This window comes from Colossoma macropomum, unplaced genomic scaffold (assembly GCF_904425465.1).
Source record: "Colossoma macropomum unplaced genomic scaffold, Colossoma_macropomum, whole genome shotgun sequence".
Lineage (NCBI taxonomy): Eukaryota > Metazoa > Chordata > Actinopteri > Characiformes > Serrasalmidae > Colossoma > Colossoma macropomum.
Genome location: NW_023494810.1, coordinates 15462127 through 15485572, shown reverse-complemented (window position 1 = coordinate 15485572; position 23446 = coordinate 15462127). Strand labels below are relative to the sequence as shown.

The following is a 23446-nucleotide window of genomic DNA, read 5'->3' as shown; positions in this document are numbered from 1 at the left end:
TGGCTGGGTCCTAGCAATTACATTTCACATTAAAGTTGCCAATCATCATTTTAATGCCAAACGGGACTGCACAATATGATGTCAAACTCAACTGCCCCATAATATGTTGCCTAATTTTGTATCTCCAAAAATAATTGCAAATATAACTTAAATGTTCAATACAAAAGCCCAGCCCTAATGCAAATTTAATATCATTGTTCAAGACTGTTGACAATGCAATGATAATATCATCAAATCGCCCAAGCCTAACACACATAGCTACAGACAAAGGCGCACAGCTAGTGTGGATGGCTTACAGAATGTCCATGTAATTCATGAACTGGTTTATCAATCTAGATAAACTGACAGACATGGAGACAGGAAATTAAAGGACATCAACAAAAGCCCACTACAGGGAATCTACCAGTAAACCATCCACACAAACCCCAGCCATTCCCTGCCATTTAAAGCCAGTCAAAAAAGATGGAACATCTTTTCCTGCAAAGCCAGTGCTTAAATGAAAGCATGCCTTTACACACGGGTAAGGGCCAGCACATTTTGTTGCAATAACAATATGAGGAGTGTCCTGGGGGAAAAAAAGGTTGTACTCTGTGCTGGATGGTTCATTTGAACAAAAACCAACCCATTATGTTAAACTACACTGAAAATAGAAGTATTCCCAGGACATTCCACATACAATAGTTGCCACACAATCACCTTCAGTTCCTGCAGCTGGTCAGGCTCATAAAGTTTAGGAGAAAGTGCTTGGGCTAGGAAAGCATCAAGTTCGTTACGACGCAAAATTCTTACTCCTGGCCATTGTAACATAAACCTAGAGCAAAACACAAAGGAGTGAAATACAACAAAAATACAGGAACCCGTTATTTTCACCTGTTCAACTGGTTTTCTAGATGCAGAATAAGACCACAAAGTAATGGTGAACGTACATGACAATTTAATTTAGTCTAAGACTAGGCTTGAAGGAATACTTCACCAAAAATTATGTGGCTAATGTGGCTAACAATGAACCAAAGCTAGCATGATCTCTGCATAAACTCTGTCATACTTGCTAGGAACACTAGGATTGTTGGATGAAGTGTTCCTTAACCCCTTATATGACCAGGACCCACCAGCAGGTCTAAAGTTATATACCCTAAGAATAACCAATTTGCACTGTAGTCCATATAGTTGCTGAATAATAAGCCTTAATATGTAATAAGCCTGGGATTTTAAGGGGTTAAATTCCTGGCTCTGGAAGACATATATAATCCCATGGGTGCAAAATATGGTGTATTCTTAAAATATTCAAGTATTATGGTCACAGTATGGTTGTACGCTCTTAAAGCAATAGTTTGAAAATGTATCTCAATTATACTCGATCAGTCAAGGCATGTGTGCTCTCTGAAGTTTGCTTCCTTGCTTTTGCACTGAAGCTGCAAGACAAACGTAGCTGACAAGTAAGGAAGGTTATACCCCACCAATTAGCCCTGTAGAAATTGCACCTAAATCCTCAAATTATGTAGTCCAATTTTAATCAGACATCCTTATGTAGTTTCTGATACTACCTGTTATTTTATATATATATATATATAATATAACATTACTTGTTACTATATTATTGTTACAATATTCTACATATACAAAGCAAAATTTAGGCACAAAACATGTCTTGACTGATCAAATGGGAAACAGGTAAATTTGATTTTAGGCTAAACTATCGCTTTAATTGAGAGGACACAGGTAATTGGTGTGTGTTTATTTCTATGTGAGAGAATGTGAATGTTCTCTCACCGCAGTACACAGCAGAGCACCATAAGTGGAGTGGGTACGTTGGCAGGATTCAGCATTGCCGGCGTGTCGGACCTCATGCAGGCCAGGAAGGCCCTCATGCGCCGGTTTTTATCTTCCACAGCTTTGCCCAGCCAAAGCTTCTTTAGGTTGGGGCAGGTCCACTCTCGAAATGGCAGCGCCTCCACCAGCTCCGGAGTATGTGGGGATTTGCCCTTGTAAGCTGCCCATTCCTTTATAATAACAGGCTGATCTGTGGTCAGAGAAAAGAAGCAACTGTAGATGAGGCACTCAACTAAGACACTAAAATCGACCAATAGAATTTCGTATGGTCAAAAATTTAAACAGAATCACAGATTAAGTAACTTTTCGAGTTATTTTAATAAGAGTTTGATTTAGTATGAGCACACTGTTAAAGTTTCATAATGTACATTCATTCCCCAGTCCATACACTGAAAAATAAAGGTTCGTAATGGAAAGGTGTCAAGTGGTTGCACACAATTAAAATACATCACATCAACACAATTTTTCTCTTTAAGTTTGTTTTTTGTTTAAGTAAGTATTGATTTATGTGCAACCACTTGACAAATTTTAATGACGTAAATATACAGGGCCATTTTTTTAGTATATAGGCCACAACTGCATTATCACACTTTTTACTTACACTCTGGCAGGCGATTTCTCCTCATTGCAAGTCTCTCGGCCTTCCTCTTTGCCTCGGCCAGGCTAAACAGAACTCCATAAACGTACTGACGGATTGGCCGGTAGAGCTGCACCGCAGATGGCAGGTCCTTGTTAGCTTCGTCTTCGATGGTGACTGATAACTTAATCTCACCCTGCAAAAGAGAAAGTGATTCCTGAGTAGGGCTGTAAACAATTACCAATGTCAGTTATAAAAAAGGTGATGTGTTTTTATATTTGAAGTATCATTTACTTCAAAATAAAAAAGCCCTATAAAACCTTATGATGTTCATATGCTTCACACAGTCACTTTGCCAGATTGTAATACCCTATACAAAGTCTAGAAGTTAATACGGCTTCTATTCTATTTAATATGTGCTCTATAATGCTCTACAATGACCCACGCAGTCATTCTGACTGGTTGCAATATAGCAGAAAGCGTAGCTGGTGATATGGATGTTTCACTACACCATACCAGAAAAAGTTGCTTGCTGCAAAGGTATAAACGTGAATCACAGCAGTGGCAAAGGCAGGGAAATCAAACAAAAGTGTGACAGTTTGATTTAATCGATTAATCAAATAATAGCTGATACTACTCGAGAGAACTCAAACAGCCTAATCCACAACTAATCATATTAAGATTCTCTAGTCAGACTATGTTTGATACTAGGCATTAGCATTTTAATCATTTGTTGTGTTTGAGTTTTAGTAATAATGATAGTTATGGTTGGAATCTCTTATGGTTGAGACTTATGGCTGGACTTTGCCTGAAAATAATGTAGGGCTGTGGCCTTTTTTTTTTTTAGGTGACAGCACTGGTGTCGTACAAAAATACAGCAACACACAGAGGAACATGTTTTATTTTTAAAAAACAGCTGAGGGACATCGGTAGGTTTTTGTGTTGGATGGGCATTAAAGGCTGCTTCACCAGCTAACAAAGCTAGCCAGTGTCACAGTGTCAGAGGCTGATGAGAACATGTCTTTTACACAAAGTATTTTCTCCTCAGTGGACAATGTGCTAACATGTTATTTGTCAGAGAAATATATTTCCACTGTTCTGGACCTTGCTATCATCAGCTAGAGCAGCCTTCTCAACCACATCCATAACATCTTCTAACACACATTGAGGCGCTCATATTTTGGTGTAGTAAAGTAAAACATAACATGCTCACAAATATGAGCAAAACTGACAAGTTTCACTGAATTGCTGGCCTGTATATTTTCTCTGTCTTCCAGTATTTAAACACTGGCACCTCGAATGGTTAACCGAGTCCCCAAGCATACCTCTATAAAGGAGCAGGTTTTTATTCTTTGTTATAATTCAAATATTTATTTACACTTTATTTATTTTTACTGATGAAAAAAAATGGATGCGAGTTTCACATCATGTCTGATCTACTTTTTTTTTAATATAAGCAACGCAGGAAGATGGTGAAGAGGGAAAAAATGGGTCCATTAAGTGACAGCGTTATTAAACTTTTCTCTTAGCCAGTCTTCCCTCAGAGCCAGACACTGTGTAACAGCCCCTTCTTCTATAAAGTGCAAGTTCAGACTTCACAGAAGCTACTGTATCACTGTGTATATGTGTATAGTGGACTTTAAAAAGAACCCTGGCTATTAACACGGGTCGCAGTAAATATCCTAAACTACTAAAATGTTTTGTTACAATGACACAAAATATTTTATTTATTATAAAATTACACAGCTGTATTTGACATGTTTAACACATCGGAATCGCCATTATTTTAGACATGTAATGCACTTGTACAGTGCCGCATCGTGCAGCTTATGGATGTGAGTTTCAGGGAAGGGGAAGCAAAGAAACTAGTATTATTTTCAAGTACTCATTTTCTCTGTATCATCATGAATAAAACACTGGAGTGTTTTTTATAACAAATTTTAATAGTTTAAAGTATTTACACCATGTTAAGGCCAAAACGTCTTACCAGCTGGGATTCCTTTTAAGGCACTGCTTCAGCTCAGAGCTCCAAGCATTAAAAGGAGCCTACAATCTACTGGAGCAACCATGAGCTGTGACATGAAAGGGGGCATTTGTCACCCCTCTGGTGTAAATAGAAACTGTCCTAGATTTACTAAATATGTCAAATACCTGTGGTTTTAAAACATGAAAAAAAACAGTATTTATCATCTCAATTTATTGATTTTTCAAAATTGCTTATCGCCCTAGCCCTAATAACAACGGTAATAATAATAATTATGCTTTATTTATATAGCACCTTCCATTACATTTAACAGGCAACAGTAAAGTGCGTAGAAACAAACCTTGGTGAGGACGTGGTAGATGTAAGGGTACATGAGGCCCTTCTTGTGTCTGTGTTCTGCAACCCGTAGGACCTCGGGAGCCACCATGGGCAGTGGAGGGGTGGTGATGTCCATGTGGTTCCTGGTTGGCATTGAGAGCAGAGATGGTATCTGGGCGTTCATTCCGTGATGACCTCCAACCTCCAGGCCCTGACCCACAGAGGAGGTCACAGAAGGATCAGACTGAACAGGGAATGGGAGAATACAGAGGAGTAAGAATGGTGAAAAACAGAGGAAAATAATGCCACAGCAATATACATGTGCCTGTGCATCACTTACTTTATTTTGGTCCCCCACATCTCCTTCTGGGACATTGTCCATCTGATTTCTTTGTTTGTCCCATCCCTTATGGTCACTTACATGACTGGAAAACAAATAGAAAATAAACTTTATTGTCTTTATATACTCCTCTGCTTACACGGTGCTTAGCTTTTTTAACCTAAAGGTCTGTAGATATATTTAGTAAATCCTTCTATGATAGGATAAATTCTGTGGAAAGTGCAGATTCTAAACTTCAATTCACACCCGACCCATTTGTTGTTAGTAAGCAGAAGAGGAGGTATTTTATTAAGTTGGCTTGACAAAGCTAACCTACTATTCTTTGTTTTATTCTATGTGTTTTTTTCACGGGTCGCAGTTTTCCATAAAACAACAAGCCTATACAGTTGCTTGGCAGAATGTTCAGAAATGTTTAAATCTGAACATACCCCAGCAACACCTCAGCAACCACCTGGAATACCATAGCAAATGCCTAGCAATACCTTTAACAGTCACCTGGTATTTCATAGCACTGGCCAAGCCACACCTTAGCAACCACCTGAGGTACCATAGCAACTGCCTAACAATACCTTTAGCAGTCGCCTGGGATACCAAAGCAATGGCCTAGCAACACCTTAATAACAACCTAAGACACCATGAGAATGGCCTAGAAACACCTTAGCAACCACTTAGAATACAATATCAACAGCCTAGCAACAACTAGGCAACCAACTATTGCTGTGGGATTTGACAGCAACAGTTCTGTCAAGTCAACTTAAAGTTCACAAACTTTCACCTTCTCGTTGTGATTTGAATTTGATAAAGTTATCGTAATGTGTAGGATGTTATTCTGTTCTGGAAAACTGTTCTTTACATTTTTGCCATTTTTTTAAAGCAAAACTAACAGAAAAAGTCAGAAATAAGGAATCATACCTGTAGATAGTGTTTGTAAATAATAATTATTTAACTATCTATGTAATTACATATTTAACTATATAAATAAAGTTTTATGTAACATGAATAGAAGGCATAACAAAAGTACCACAACAACTCTAGACATCTAAAGGTTAAACTAGTATTCAAGCAGGTTTAGGCAGGTCATTCTCTGTGCACAAATGTATGTGCAGCCCACATTCAACAGAAGTATGACTGGTTTGTGTACTAAATACTATGACCTAACAGCTCCCAGGTGTAATGTGCGTGTGGTATCAGTTTCAGGACTCCATGAAGGTAAAGAACCAAAGCAGAAGTGTGAGGGCAGGTTCTCTTTTTCTTCAATTTTAAAAATCTAGATACATATTTCACTACTGCAGCAAAGCTTCAATGATGTCTAGCTCTGCACAAGACTGCACAAGGCAGCAGAGACAATGTACAGTTTGTCAAAACCTATAGCCAACTAATTTGTTACAAAGAATCAGGAGACAGAGTCATGTTAGGATCAGTCTGTTGAGAGCAAATGGCATTGAAGAATACATTTTCTTTAAATGCCATCACGTTCTCAGTGCTCTTATTAGCTGGCCCCATTATTAATTCCTTGGTCCACAGGGAAAAGTAAAAAATAACATTGTCTAAGATATTTACAGAGACCTTTCTGCAGCAGGAAAGTAGGAAAGGGCGACATGAACTCAAATTTAATTCACAGTCCTTGGAGAATAAATATCCTCGTTGATGTTATCAAAAAATAATTTGCTATTAATCTCATCAATATTACCATAATTAATCTATTTTCAAGAATACTATATCATGTTAAACATAATAATAATAAATGGTGTTAACAATTAATATTAACTGTGACTATTTTCACTATTCAATGTTCATTTTATCATCATATACTTTTTCTTAAAAATGAGTCATTTCTATTCTTCCCAGTCCCTCAGTGCTGCTGGTCACTCACTTGGCAGTGGGGCCTGTGGTCTCCTCGTTCTCAGAAGAAGAGGAAGCAGAGGAGGTGTTGAAGAAGGCCGGCTCAGTGTGGTTGGGGCTGCCTGGGTTTGCCGGGTTGATGGGAGATGCCCTCTCGTACAGCGGTGTGTGGTGCTTGCCTTCGTGCGGAATGTTGCCAAAGCTGTTCTGATCCGAAAGCCCTTTACCCGCCGGCTCCGGCCCAGAGGGGTTTTGCTGGACCTGAGGGGAAATGAGATAAAAACACAGTAGATGGGGAGTAATTGTCAGCTAGAGATTAGTGTGAGCTGCGTGAGGATGGGTAGCTGTCAGCCTGTCATGATTATTATGCTGTTCAATCCATGCTCCACGCACTAATGTGTTCTTTTGTATAAAGTGTTAAAAGGTAGGACAAGCTTCACAAAATGTTGGGAAAAATTCTATTCAGCCTAATAAGAAACTAGCACAATTCAGTTTTTGCCATATAGCATGCATGGACTTTTATTTTGATAATATATGAAAATATATTTGCTTTGCAGAAACAACACCACTAGCCACTGTAGCATGGCTGAAGTAACTCTATGGGATTTGTTGAAAACATACAGTACTGTGCAAAAGTCAGAGACCACCTTTCCATTTATTTAATTTTTGGTTGAAAAAAACAGAAGTTTCCAAAACTGGAGCTAAATAAATATTAAACTATATAGAGCCAACTGTGCAGACCTAGCAGACGACTAATATGACAGCATCAGCATAAACAGTACTTAAAGCTATTACTGTTTACTAACATTGAAACATCAATATCAAACTGTGCCATTTAATACTAAATTTCAATATCAAAGCATCTGTGAGCAAACTGGCATGACTGTTCCTAAATCTAGATTGATAACTGGGTGTCTAAACTACATTCTGTACGCATGTCATTAGCATCAGCACTTCTTGATTAGTCTGCAGTCTGTTACTATGAACATACCATTTTCAGCACCTCATAATAATTTACATTGTCAGCTATTTCATGACTGTGGCAGGTCTAGCTGCCTGTAGGTGGACATGAGTAGTAAAAGAGCCAGAACAGTGCAGAACTCACCCCAGACTGCAGCTGGATGGCGGGTTGAGGAATGTTGAGCATCTGTGGAGGTGTGTGTGTGTAGTGTGGCACAGCTGCAGGAACCCCGAGCCGCTTTGGTCTGACTGTAGACATAGAGACGGAAAATATTGTAAGACTGTGTTAGGTGCAATGTTTTTCCAGCGGGCACAACCTCAAACTCGTCCGTCTCTTACAGGCAAAGGATTTTTTTATCATTTATCCTGACCAAAATTATTTGTTTGTTAAATCACTCTAATACTTTGATTCATCTAAACATCTACAGAAACTATTAACCCCTTAAAATTCCAGGCTTATTACAAACTAAGGCTTATTATTCAGTAACTACAGTGACTTCAATGCAAACAAGCTGAGCTACTCTTAGGTTATAGAAGTGTGTAATAAAACTTTGGGGCCACCAGTGGGCCCTGGCCATTTAAGTTGTGATTGGTCAGGATACTGTGATAGTTAGAGGTTGATTTGCCTATTGCAATATAAGGCCAATATTGCAATTACAATTAACAAACAAGATATTGCGCTGCGTTATAAAAGATACACAGTGTGGGTCCACATACATGTTGGGGGTTAAATTAAGGGGAGGTTCTTACTGTGCAAGAATGAAAAATACAAGGTGCACTGCACGGCCTTTTTGTCTTGGGAGTAAACACTGCATATTTAAAGTCTGCTTCTTGCAGCTAAGTGAAAGCATTGTAACTGTCACGCCTGATTCACATGCTGGCGGTAGACTGACAGCGCCAAACCATATATTCTGCTGTTTTCAACAGAGCCACGATGGAAAAATTCTGCCACTGCCAGTAGCAAAATCCCTTTAGACCACAGCAGGAGGTGGAACGTTGTGTCAAGAGTTAAATTTTCCCAACTTTTGCCATCGAGAACAGCTGTGAAACTATCCCGTTCCAAACTTTCCTTTCAAATTCCAAATGAACTCAGTATTAAACAACCAAAAATGAAGGTGTACAGAGCATCCCCTGCCTTTTTCCACCTCAAATAATCTACACTGCAGCTTACCTCTGATACTCATCCGTTTTCGCTGGTAATGCTGTCACCACATCAAGTTTTGCCTGGCTATATGACGCGTTTTTTTTTTCTAATGCAAGTCAGTTGCGCTATCTGACCACTGTTTCAATATGTACAGGTAGAAAGTTCTGTCATTCACGTTTTAGTAACCTATCTAGTATTAATGTACTACTAATCTGATCTACCACTCAGAAGAAAAGTGGCTTCAGAGAACATGGCAAAGGGCTAACCTTAGCAGTCAGAAACTCTCAGACGCTAAACCCAAGTTCACGTGATATTTATGATTACGTTCTTTCTTACTATATTAATTATACAGCATTTCAAGGCGAAATAAAAGATGAAAATAAACTACAACTAACTCTTTCAGTGAACTGAGCTACTTAAAGGTTCGCATGGACATGAAACTGACCCATTCTTGTGACTTTGAGACCCGAACCGTCTAGGCCTGACAGGAGCTGCTAAACCCAACGCAAAACCGCTTGCAGGCACTTACAGAGATGGATTAACGCACACATAGTTTTACTTTGCTTTGCTTTGTTATTAAGAGCTTGAATTGATCAACCAGATTGATACACTAATGGTATTTGTTATATGCTTGACATACAGTCTTCTCTGAAAGTATTGGAATGGCAAGGCCAATTTTGTGGTTTCCGCTATACACTCAGGACACTGGGTTTTGAGATCAAAAGCTGAATATGAGACGACAGATCAGAATTTCAGCTTTTATTTCCTGATATTTACATCTAAATGTGCTGGTGGCAGACTTCCCAATTTATAGGTGAGCAAAAGTCGTAAAGTATATTAAATAACTCTTAATATTTGGTTGCATATCTTGCTTGCAATACCTGCATCAAGCTGGCAACCCACTGACTCCAAATCACCAAACTGCTGCATTCTTCTTTTGTGATGCTTTTCTAGGCTTTTACAGCAGTTTCTTTCAGTTGTTGTTTGTTTTGGCGTTTTTTCGCACCGCAGTCTCCTCTTCAGGAGATGAAATGCAATGCTCAATTAGGTTAAGTTCTGCTGACTGCCTTGGCCAGCCTAAAACTGTCCACTTTTTCCTCTGATGAAGTCCTTTGTTGTGTTGGCAGTGTGTTTTGGATCATTGTCTTGCTGCATAATAAAGTTCCTCTTGATTTGATTGGATGATTTTTTCTGTAAACTGGCAGACAGAATGTTTGCATAGACTTCTGAATTCGTTCTGCTGCTACCATTATGAGTTACATCATTAATAAACATTAGCGAGCACGTTCCAAATGCAGCTATAAAAGCCCAAACTGTGATACTACCTCCACAGGGCTTGATTTATCAGCTTCTGAGTTTTGAATCATGAGCAGATCCTTTCATTCTCCACACTCTACTACTGATGAGTGGTTTGCATCTTGTGCTATGGCCTCCAAATTTCCCTTCCAAAGTCTTCTTTGAACAGTTGACTGTGATACCTTCTCACTACCTTGTTGGCAATGCCACTGACTGTTGCTTTGGGTTTTTCCTCACAGCTTTCACAACGTTTCTGTCATCACCTGCTGTTGTTTTCCTTGGCTGACCTGTTCGATGTCTGGTTGTCAGTACACAAGGGATTCTTTGTTTTTCAGGACATTCCAAATTGTTGTATGGGCTATGCCCAATGCTTGTGCAATGGCTGTGATCGAGTTTCCCCCTTTTCTTTGCTTCAAAATGGCCTGCTTTTTCCCCATACACAGCTCACTGGTGTTCATGTTGGTTTATCATATATTAACAACAAATACAGTCTTCAAAGGCAAATCCCATGGCTCAAACCATGAGTAGACATTCAAAGCTGTTAACTGTTTAAACAACCAATCTAACAGGGCACAACTGAGAAGCAAGAAACACCAACTGCTCACATCACAATATTTTAGTTTATCAAGTTTAACACAGTTGTTTAACACATCTAGATGTAAATTTCAGGAAAGAAGGCTGCAATTCTGATCTATTGTCTCATATTCATCATTTCAGCTCAAGCCCAGATGTCTTCAGTGTATAGCAAAAACAAAGGAACTGTCCTTGCTGCCCCAGTGCTTTCAGAGGAGACTGTGTTTCAGTCAAGCTTAACAAGCAAGGCGAAAGATCCGCTGTGACCTTTCCACCAACCCTCTCATCAAACATGGTGTGATTGCGACTGATGTACTGTGGAACATCATTCTCGGTTTCACTCAGGGACACGTTCACCCACTCCTCAAACTCCTGAGCTATACTGAACGCAGCTATGGCAATATTAGAGAGAGAGAGGAAGAGGGAGAAATGTGTGCCATCATATTCTCTCAAATAAAAACAAATGCACTACATAAGTCACTCATTAGAGCCCAATGTACTAGATGAAAAGCTTGCCCTAACCTAGCCCAAAACCTGATCAACTCAATCTCTCCTACTGAAAACACAAAGGAAAAGGTCACCTCAGTCCTCAAAAAACAAGTACAGTGTGAATTCTCCTTTTTTCACAGACTTGCCTTTTCTCCTTCTGGTCTTAAAGCGCACTTTTACCACAGAATGTTTGGACATACAGGCTGTACTTACGTATGAAATATGAAGTGCAAAAGTATTCTACATTAAACACCTCAGTGTAAGAGTGGATAATATATATAATACACCATAAGATATATAATAAGAAACAAAACGCCTCCATCATTATCCGTAAAACAAGGGCTGTTTTTCCATTCCTCCCAAGTGCTGTACATCCACCCACAGTGAAGCTGATGTGGAGGTATGTTTAAACGTGAGTAGGCAGAGAAGCAGTGACTCTACACCACAACCAAGTGGGGGCACTGAACGTGTAGGCTAATTGTCATGCTTATGACTAAACAACTGGCATTAAAGCAAACTCATTAGGCAGGAGCAGTAAATCATAGGTTTTGCTTGTCAGCCACAATAAAACCACATACCACTCTAAAGTGAAACATGATATGAAAATGCCAGGGGGAGGTGGGATCCTGCATCATAAACCAAAAATATCACACCAAATAATATCAAAAATAAATACAATAAAGTTATAAGCCAAAAATATAAGCAAAAGTATATAATAGTAAAAAAATCAATAACAAAACAGCAACAACAATAATAATAATAAATATTTTTCTCATTAATAAATCAGGATTTCTCGGTTAGCCTGATAACTTAGGACAAACATCAAGCCTGTCCAATAGGAGAAGAGCTAAGGAACATTGCTGCTGGACAATCCTCAAACTTTTGGCTTAAGTTTTCCAGTATACTGAAAAATCCTACTTTGTGAAATACAGTGTAAATTCAAAAACCAGCTGTGCAATCTAGAAAAAAAACACAACCAAAAAAAAGAAAAAAAAAACTAGACAAAATCAATTTAAAAGACACTGAACCAACAGGAAGTGATGAAGGCTAGTTCTGTAAAAGGCTAGGCTGTAAAAAACAAATGCTCTGCTATTTCTTCTTCTGAGAACATAATTAATTACAAAATCTACACTGATGTATTCTGCCTACAGACAAATCAAACTGCACGGGATAGACAGAGATAGGCCTTCAGACACCTGTATTTCTAAAACATAGAGGTGAAGAGTTTTATTCAGACTGGTTTTGCTATTCTATATTTGCTTTAACCACAATATGATTACCAATGTAAGGCTACACCGTAGCACTGTTTTGTTTAGGTTATTTTGATGCTTCACTAGTTAATGCCATCAAAGTTAACATTCAGGTATCGAGACAACCCTAGTTGGACCAAATTAAGGTGGTTAATTCCTCTAAATAATTCCTCTATTAGCACTGTCTGAAAGAACCTGTTCAAACTTTTCAGGCTGGATGAGAGAAGCTTTTTTTCCACACAAGCAGCTCCCATGCAAAAAGCTTTTCTGAGGGAAGCCCATTTGTATGCATGTGGCATAGTGGCCATTCCAAAGTGCACACAAGGTCTGGGGCTAGTGGGAAAATTTCAGGCATTACTGAGAGGCCTGAGGCTGGGAGACCGCTCATAAAGACAGAGACTGCCTGTCAAACCAAACTGCTAAACACAACGTCAGCTAAGCAGGAACGACCTCTAGACATGTCCTGTTCAAACATACATAAATCAAAAACGACCATAAAAATAAATAGGAAGAATTAAATGATCATGTGCCGGAGCTTACCTATATAAGGAGAGGACTGGAGGGGTTTGCTGGCGGCTGAGTAATACTCCACTGCCTTCTTGAAGCGGACAAGTTTGTCATCGGTCCTAGACTGGGAATGGCAGAGAAAAAAAAGCGCCAGTTTATTCAACTTTTCCAAACAAAACAGATGCATAGCTATGGGGGGCCTGAGGGTGCTACTCTATTTTGAGCCCAGGCTCCCTCGCATTTCTCACTAGTTGAAAATAAAACAAATTTTCTGAAAAAGAGACAAATTAATTAATTGTATTTGTCACTCCATCGCGAATAAAGATGTTACACAATATAAAGTCTTGGTTAAAGTGATCTTATTGGTGAAATGTAATTTACCCTTCCACTTGTCCTAGTTTTGTGCTAGCTCCTAGCACAGCTAGCTAGCATAGTATTTGACAGTGATTATGGTGAGTAAGCAATATTGGTAAGTTCAATATTGCATTTTTTTAAAGAAGCTACAAAAAGGGCTCTAAAAATATAGTACTCTGGATTTACAGACTGTAACCTGCTCCTAACACTGACAGACAGAGGATCCTCTTAATCGATATCTGCAGCACCATTCTCCAGTAAGCCATTTCAGCGTGGCTGGTTGTGGTAACACAACATTAGCTGCCGTGCCTGGTTAACCTGGTCAAAATAAACATGCCTTCTGGTCAGAAACTTTGTTCTTTGTAAGAAGCTAACCTTGTTCTTGGTATGGCTCGGTAGCTGCTGGTATGGTTTGGTAGATGTTGAAGGTTTAATAAGATGCATGTTTACAGCCCATAAATCACTTTTTGTTAAAATAATTAACCCCTAGAATGGTCAGGGTCCACCGGCAGGCCCAAAGTTTTATTACACACTTCTATAGCCTAAGAATAGCTCAGGTAGTTTGCACTGAAGTCCCTATAGTTACTGAATAACAAGCCTGAGTGTGCAATAAGCTTGAGAATTTAAGGGCTCCAACAGTTCCATGTCGTTTCATGAGGGAACAATAACATGCATGGAGGGCTGCTGCACTTCATGTGCTACTTTATCAGTTTAACATGATGACAGGAGGGGAAAAAAGATGTCACATGAGCTGCTACAGAATCTTCTAATGCCAGACAACTTATCAGGACTGATTCAGAACATGAACTAACATTAAAATACAAATATGATTACTTTTGTGCATCTTAAAGCTGAGGACAGCGTGTTTTGGACATTTTAATCGTCCAACTTGATTGACATTGCAAAAGATGGAAATTAAAAGCAATTCACATCAATTGACTTAAGCCAAGTAGCTAGCAATTTGTAACCAGGTCCCCTATGTGCTACGCCACTGGCATGCAAAAAGAGCTTACCTGGGAGTGCTTGAATATGTCTTTAGCAATAGCTTCCAGGTCGTTGATGTCCGGCAGGTTGCGGACATAATCTGCCACAGCCCTTATCACAACATCACACGGAGGAAGCACAAGCTGGTGGGCACGGACCTGTGTCAAAACAACTACCCATCACACTTCCAGCAAAGAGCCCTGCTCAAAAATGTGATGGGTGTCATAGGGGGATATATCTGTCTTGGTATAAAAGTGCTTTTGAAAGATAATCAGCAAAACACAGCATTCAATACTTATCATTTCAAATATTCATCGCTACCACTGTAAGAACCTGTATTGATTTAAAGCATTTTATCGCTCACTCTTGGTCTCTTACACACACAAATAAATATACTTTTAGTACCAGCTGTAAGTTTAGACATCCGCAACTGAATATATGCTTTTCATAATATTAGACATTTTGATCTAAAGGTTTATCCTTAAACGTTTGAACCTTGTTTCCAAGACAAAAAATAAAAATACAGAAACCCTTCTATGAGTAGGTGTGTCTCAACTTTTGACCAGCACTATTAAAGGATACTAAAGAGTGTGGCAAAAAAAAGGCTACAATGAACATGTGGGCCCCACAGTGGAATGAAAGTGGAAAAACTGAGCTAAGCGCTCTCTACGCTAGCTCGCACTGAACCAATAAAGCCATCTGCCGGTCAGGTCAGTGCTAAGGAAAAACCCCAGAGAAAGAAACTCATAGGTTGAGCCTTTCCTTCTATTCTCCAAACGCTTATGCAACTAATTGCTTTTTAAGGCTACAAGACACACTGGTGTTTAGGGCTAAAAGAGTGTGCGCAGTGCAGAAGGATGAAGTGATTTCACACGGTCCCGATAAGTTACTTGCCAGACCTCATTTCAATCTGGTTGTCACGGAAACCGGTCACCGTGGCTCACTACAGAGGAAATCTGTTTCGTACAAGCCTTATTTTTGCTCCCTTTTAAAAAACATCCAGAATGGAAAACCTCCAGAGATAGTCACTCTACAAACATCTGTGGGTGTACACATGGACAACACACACAGTAGCAAGGATAACTCATGCATGTGTTTAAAAACAGAGCTACACAGGACAAAACTGTATCAACATACATGACCATGCGTTGCTGATGGGAGGCTTACTGTACCTTCAGAGACGCTAATGGGTGCTCTGGACCGAGTAAACTCCAGTGAAAGGCCGCAAGATCCTCGTCAGGCAAAATGTGATTCCCTGCAAACACCACGCAGTTAGTAAGCACATACATTACTAACCCATTCTTTTCACACAACAGTAACAGTACTTAGTAATTATTTACACTGCACTATTACAACTATTCATGTTATCATATTAGAGCATCACCGGCAACTCATAGTGTTCCCATGACCTCACACAAACGCACTGCCACCATTTTGGAAGGCATTTTGAACTGTTACAAGTTTGACATTGTAACAATAACGGAACCCTTTTCAGTGCTATATAGAACACTTTCAAATAGGTTCTTTATAATATCATAAACTCAAGAACCATTTCATGATGCAAAGAAGACTTTAAGAGGGTATCATTAAAGATTAAACATAATCAAACATTTCCAGTGAAGGTTTAAGGTATTTTTGATTAAGGATACATTTATTGAGGTAAATTAATGCCTTTATTGAGGGAAGCTAATGATGGTTTGTATTTGCCAGCTTCTTGTCTAAAATTTGTTCTACATTTAAGGCACCTCAATGTAACTGCAGCGCAGGTGGAAAAGAAAGCTCAAATAAGAAACTGGCAAATAAGAAGCTAACTTTAGCATTAAATATATGTATGAGTTTATTATTTAGGAGCTTTGGCAGTTTTGGTAACCACTTTTATTAGTTTTGTAAAATCTCACTCATTGGAACCCTGGAGATATGTAGGCTATACGGTTCCAGTCCACCATTTTACCTAATATTGTCCTGACAGCATTTTCTGGAGACATATAAAGTGTACATATATCTTTTCATTTTTTCTGCGGTCATTCGGGTCTAATTTGCTTGCTCTTCATCCACCTGCAAGGTTGAAGTGGCAGCAACGGTGACGAAACAAGCTATATCAAAGCACAGTCAGAGTTACAGCTCGCCTACCAAAATGGCGATGGGTGTTCTTAATGGCGTAATCAAATACTATGAACAGCAGTAATATAGAAGTTTGGCAAATGTCAGAAACTGCCCAAATATCTGCAAGATGCTTAACTTCAGACTGATCTCTATGACCTATGTTCCCCTATGATATATATCCCCATTAGTCTAATGCATAATGGTAAAGATGAGATCTACCCCCACATTAACACTTACTAGAATGGCTAGAGGTCATTTTGACCAAATACTAAATGCTTATTTATACCACAACAGAGAATAGATTGTATAGAATATAATGGAGCTTAAAAAAGAACATAAAAGCAACCATCAGCACCATACTCTCTCCTAGTTGCTGCCCAACAGTTCACATCTCATCCTTGTTTATCATATATTTGCAGCCAAACAAAACTTTATAACATATTGTTGGTTTTTATACCATTGTCTGTATTGTCTGACCTGTCACATTCTATCACTATTGTTATATTCTGGTTTGGCTTGCACTTTATATACTATTTGTCAATTTTTTCCAGATATTTTGTGAGGTAAATGAGGTGAGGCAATTAGCCTCTGAATAACCACTGCTAAAACATCTGGAATGGCAGGATTAAATATCCCACAGAAATAAAACCCTGTCTAATGTATGAGATCAAAATGACCACTATGGCCTTTCGAGGTAGACATACTCTGATAAGGTGAATATCCACTGCTAAAATAACGTCATACTGGAATAGCAGGAAACAAGAGCTGGCTCACTGAGACAAAACACAGTCTAATATATATGGTCATAATAACCCAAATAGCCTTACAAGGTAGAAATATTCAGAACTTTTTGTGTTTTGGAATATTGATCTCATAACACTGTCAGACTAAAACCTGCACTAATTTAGCAAAAGTCAGGAACAGTAGACATGGTCAGGGGGCTATTTTGTCGAATTTACCACATCTTGAAAAATTAAACCTATCAAATTCACAGTCCTAGTTTTTATTGTTTTAAAGGGAAAAGTCATCGTGGGGTCTTGTATTCCTGCTGTCACAATTATTACAAAATCACTTAATCACAATTATCTGAGATGATTACAGAGTTTGTTATATTGTAGTGGATAATGTCTCTGCCCTCCACGCTGTTGACCAGGGTTTGATCCCCCACTTGGGCAAGCACCCTATGCTACCCCAGTAAGAGTCCTTGGGCAAGACGTCAAACACTACCTTAGCCTGCCTCTGTCAAATGATCAAATTGTAAGACGCTCTGGATAAGAATGTGTGTCAAATGCCGTAAATGGATATGATTGCAATAATTTTCCACAGTCATTAGATTTCACCATTATATTATGTCACAACTGGCGGAGTGTGAATTGAGTATGTTGGGTTGAGGCAAATAAATGTAAATAAAAGTAGTAAATACATTCACTGAGACACAGAATGGGACATATTTCTAATGTGGTACTGTACCATGTTTAGAGGAGAGCGTGAATAATGTTCGTTTATTTGTTAAATATTTAGCTAATTCTAATGTTTTTAGCATGTTTAGCATTCTGTGTAACTGCAGACATTTGTTCAAATAAACATAGCTATGAAACAAGACAGCTAACCAGTTGATTTAGCCAGTTTATGTTTGCACTTTATTAGTCGCATACATTTAACAAAGGAACAAGACAATTAAATCATTAATCGCAATCATTTATATGACAATTAATCGTCAGCTAAAATTTCCTGATCGTGACAGCCCTTGTCACATTTGCCTATTTTTGAGTGCTGTGTTTCAAACAGAGAGAGGACTCATCTCCCAAGAATCACCATTGTGGAATGAGGTACACCATCTGTACACTCCCATTCACAAGCTCATTCCTTTCAAACTCTCAAACAGAAACAAGTCTAACCAGGAATACAGAACTAGCCAAAGGAGTTGATGGAGCAGACTATAGCTACACTGCTGGTAGCAGCTGAATACAAAATATTTCATCCTAAAAAACCACAAAACTATATAATGTTTAATCAAAGTTCTCTGAGGAGGTGAGACAAGAGAGATGACACAAACAGTGACTTAGGCTAAAGCGCAAGGAGAAAACACACTCAAATCTACGAGGTCCGCTTATGAACTGACTTATGAACAAACTGAATGAACAAACTTACTTCAGTTTATTTTAAACAACTTTGCTGAGCTGAGCTCATACTGTAATGTTATCAAGCAAGAACTTTTTCTAGTAGCTAAACCATATTGTCAGTATTGCTAACTCAGTTATTAGTTTTTACCAGATACAGAACACCTACCTTAGACTTAATTTTCCCCTTTTGGTGATGTTTCTGTCTACACTGTTCACAAAATAAGCCTGCATGGACTTCAAAAAGCCCCAATTTTAAATCCTTTTTTAGGTCTCCAGGCTTGAAGTGTCCTGAAGACACCCATTCTTGTTGCATCATATAGTGTGTTTTGTCGGAGTTTGGGTTATTTATAGCTGCCAACCGCTTGTTATTGCTTTTCTCAGTCTTTCAGCTGTGTATGAAAAAGACTGACTTTTGTTCATTCATTTCCTGCACAACCTGGCATATTAACTGTAAATATGTTTAATACAGAAAAGATGGCTCTTCACCGTAAGTGGCCATGCTTCAACAGTGGATGAGAGGGCGTGGCCACGCCATGCAAGGCTGATACAGACACACCCCCACTATACTGAATAAGTTCAGGGACTCTCTGTGGGATGTAGGAATCAAGCTTTATAGGTTCTAGAATAAAACTTCAATATCTCTGGAGCTTCACTGCAAACGTCATGATTTTTGTTTTGAATGTTTATTTAAAGTGTTAGAAAGTTGATCAAGACTCTTTGACAGCATGACTCTTCCCCTTGCAGATATTTGGGTGGTTCCTGACTTTTGACTTTTGATTGTATTATCGGTAATAACACTAATATTAGTAGTATAATAGTAGTATTTCAATAGCATCACAAACCTGCGTCATGATCACGCAGCTTACCTAAAAGTGAAGCAAAAATGACAAAGCGATTTGGATTGAGATCAAGCTGCTTGGCAACTTCATGCATCAGGTACTGGCTGGTGGTGAGGCTTTTGCCGTTGCGGCTGAGTTTCAGGGCGTGGGCACTGAAGTAGTACGGGATGTTGCACAAAGCATAGTCGGAATCGTAGGCCACCAAGCCATGGAAACCATTCTCTCTGCATAAGGCGATTACTTCCTGGTGATGATCCTCAATGCTCTGGACAACCTTGAAAAAGAAACATATCAAAACAGAATCAGAAACTCTGGAAATCTCTTACCAAATACATCACAAATATGGCAACTGTTTATAGAATTGCTACTGATATGCACAAACAGTTTTCTGGCTCTGACAATAGTTTTCTATACCATTTAGCGTCTTTTTAAGTCCTCCTCTTTCTCTGCTATGCTTCAGCATCCTCATGAAAAGAAAAATATTAAAAATAAGACATTTCTTGGTGGAGACATCTGGTTTACTATGTCATCCTATCACCTCCCTTGGCCACTCAGCAGTCACACCATGACAGTCACATATGTCTGGGAAAAGTACGCTGCATTTCTGACACCATCTGCTATCTGCATTCTAGCTCAAACCAACTGCAATTACTAGACACCATTCACCCATATTTCTTTTAAGTGAGCAAAATTTTAAATGGTTATAATACACTTTACAACATAGCTTTAACCCCTAAACTGCAAGGGCCCATATGTGGACTCAATTACTCGATTATTACTTACATTAGGTTCACTGTAATTACAAAATAATTTGTAGTTATTGAAAAGTAAGTTTTAATATTACGAAATGTTCAAAGCTGCAGCTGAACAGGTTAATGTTTAAGGTTCACAGAGTACAGTCATTGTCTGTAAAACTGCTAACTGCTCAAATGTGAAACAAGAGCATTCATGTTTCTGGATTCTTTCCAAAGCTATGTCTCCTCTCTATGTTTCGTCCATTTCAGAAAATGGCCTACAGACTTGGTCTGGCCCTGTCAGCTGTGTGACGTCCAGTGGAGCCTATGAGGGCAGTAACTCCTGCAGTGAGCAGCCTACTAGAGCACAGCAGAGAAGGGAGATCCCAGCCAAATCACTGCACGCTAGTTTATATCCTCACTGTTTTCTCCTCCTAATAACTAAAACTTTCATAGAGAGTAGCAGTCTCTAAACATACAAAGTCCATGTTTACAGTTTTGTGTCAACCCTGAAGTGGTTCTAATCTTAATTCTACCTTTAGAAAGAAATCATAAAAGATAATACAATCATTGGGCTTAATGTGTAATGTCTGTGAGCTTTCCCTTCTTCATGAATGAGAAAAAATAAAGGCAACTTGAATTTTATGTAACCTCACATGTCAACAGAGTCATTAGACTGATGAGACTGACTTGAATGCATTTAAATATTTATTTATATCAATTTAATAAGACCCTTTCGCTTTCTCTTATCTTCTTTGAAGACAAGTCAATGTCCATATTACTTTAAAATCTTAATAGCAGGTTTTGAGGCCAAGTTAGCTAACGCTAGCTGGCTAATTTAGCTGGTGGCTAAGATTTCTGACAGTTGCACAGATTTGAGGATGAATCTTTCTTCCAGTAGATTAAAGTAATGCCAGATTACCTCACATAATACATTAGACATGTCACTTTTAGTAATTTAATGGCAAGTTTAAACGTGTCCCAACAGACAGCATATGAATAAACATGGGCGAGTGGCTTGTGTTTTACTGTTGTTCTGCTAACACACTGGCTAGCCGCTCGTTAACTGTTGCAACGATAGCAAGCGAGCTAACGTTACTGAAGAACTAAAACTGTAAAACTAACCGACCTCGATGGTTACTTCGAAACATGAACATGAGAATGAAGGTTTTGACGCACCAAAACAAGCAAGATACGGCATGACAAGTCACTGGTAACAACATTAAGGCCACCTAGCACGGCCCTTGTAACCAGCGTGAACCGGCTCCTGCTTTGCTTGCTTGTCAGCTAGTTTAGCCTGTGGTAACGTTAGGGCCGGTCTGATCAAGCAGAACAGCTCTCCTGCAGTCTACCAGGTGTTTTTTCCTGCTCTGACAAACCTGATTCGTTCCAGATGGACCCGAGACATCTCATTAGCTAATGATCAAGGCCTTCTGAGACTGAATCAGGTTTGTAGACCAAGAAAACACTCAAATCTGCAGTGAACTAGTTGGTGCTCTAGGGTTTGGAAACTGGCCTAACTGACTAGCGCTCTGCCAGATACACTCAGTCAAACCTGCACTCTACAGGTTTGTGCGTTCCTGCCTTTAACACGATTAATTCTGCTCAAAAGGGGCTTGGGACTTCTCACTAACTAAAGATGAACTCCTTCTTTGTCTGAACCGGAGCAGGAAAAACATCATATGTGGTCTACAGTACTGGACACCAAACAACATATGTGGTCTACAGTACTGGAGCCGCTGAAGCTGACAGTCGCCTGTAAGGCAACGGGGTAAGACTCCAGTTCTGGAGCGCCACATCTCTGGAAGGGATTCATGTTTTTTGCCCCTCTTCTACACAAATTCAACAAAGCGCACCTGCTGAGGCGCTTAAGTTGAGAGTTGCCCATTATTCGCTTCTATACACCAATTGCAATTTATAAAGGCACTGAATTCAGTCAAATCAAGTGTTATGTGTGGCAGAGGGCTCAACTCTGGTCATTGGCCAAAATAGCAATGCCAGCGCGGTCGGTTTACTTACTCCTATCCGGAACCTGAGCAGTGCCAGGCGGATGCAGTGGGCCATGCACACCGGGGGCAAGAACCAGACTTTGGGCGGCGGAGTGCCGCGATTCTGAACGTGGCTAACGATTTGCTGGGCCGTTTGCCTCTCGTTCACCTGCCGCTTGACCCACTCGTGGAGTCGGCCTTTCTCCAAGGCGCCGTTGAAACACACCAGCAGCTCGATGTTGCCGTTGAAGCAGGCTTTGGCTAGAGCCGCCAGGTAGCCCAGCATATGGTTCCATTGGCCCCCGCTCACCCAGTCCGTGTAGAAACCGCCGTAGAGCCGGTGAAGGCAGTTTTCGGCGTCCACCAGCAGCCTTAGCGGGGACTGAGGCGGCCTCTGTCTGCTGCCCCCAACCAGGCTCCCCCGGGCTAGCTTCTGGAGCTCCACCGGCACCACGGCGCTAGGGCAGTGCTTTTCAATGTACTCCTGGAAACCTTGTACACCCATGACTAGCTAGTATGTTGAGACAGCAAAAAATGAAAAACAATCAAAAACAGTCCAGTTGTAATGCAAAAACCTAAAGAAACGGGGAGTTGTGGCAAACAAGCAGCCCCCCTCCTCCTCCTACATTGAAACCAGAATGAACCAAATATTGCTGAGGATGAAGGTGATGGATCCAAAAAATGAAGCGGATCAAGTTGTCACGGATGCATTATTGGTTGTTTTTTGGTGAGTTGTTGATGTGTTTTCTTTTTTTTTTGGTTCATGGCCGCTGGCCGCCATGTGCAGTCCTATGGAGCCATGTCTGAGAGAGAGGGAGAACAGTGACGCATGAACGAATCGGTTCTGTCGAACCGGCTCTTTTCCATAAGTCGGTCAGAATCAATTCATAATTCCCACTCGTCAGTCGGTTAGAACACTTTCTCAGATGCTCTCAATACTTTAAACTATTTTAAAATATAACGTCCTAAAACACAGTTACATGCTATATTGTATTACATATCTATTACAAGTGGATTCCCAGATAATAACGTCAACCTGAAATCAAAACGGATCTTTTTACTTCGTATCGCCAGTCATATTAAGCACAATTGATAATATTTAAAGTTCAGTCAGAGTGTAGGCATTTGCCCTGCCTCTAAAATAGTTTCTGAAAGCTGAGGTAGTCAAGAGACACTACCTGATGTAGTGTTTCACTCAGAAAATTAGCATG

General features: G+C 39.6%; 1 protein-coding gene across 2 annotated transcripts in view; it reads right to left on the bottom strand.

The window, feature by feature from the left end:
• Nucleotides 1-23066, bottom strand: part of LOC118799250 (constitutive coactivator of PPAR-gamma-like protein 1 homolog) — a 35162-nt gene extending 12096 nt beyond the window's left edge. For both annotated transcript variants that reach the window (XM_036558976.1, XM_036558977.1), the window contains exons 1-12: nt 22267-23066; nt 19541-19787; nt 15621-15703; nt 14478-14606; nt 13144-13234; nt 7997-8100; nt 6923-7152; nt 5050-5134; nt 4732-4953; nt 2432-2603; nt 1771-2020; nt 697-811 (exon numbers count right to left, since the gene is read on the bottom strand). In XM_036558976.1, the coding sequence (XP_036414869.1) occupies nt 697-811; nt 1771-2020; nt 2432-2603; nt 4732-4953; nt 5050-5134; nt 6923-7152; nt 7997-8100; nt 13144-13234; nt 14478-14606; nt 15621-15703; nt 19541-19787; nt 22267-22740 (2202 nt within the window). In that variant the 5' untranslated portion in view covers nt 22741-23066. The remainder of the gene's footprint in view (nt 1-696; nt 812-1770; nt 2021-2431; nt 2604-4731; nt 4954-5049; nt 5135-6922; nt 7153-7996; nt 8101-13143; nt 13235-14477; nt 14607-15620; nt 15704-19540; nt 19788-22266) is intronic.
• Nucleotides 23067-23446: the final 380 nt, after the last annotated feature.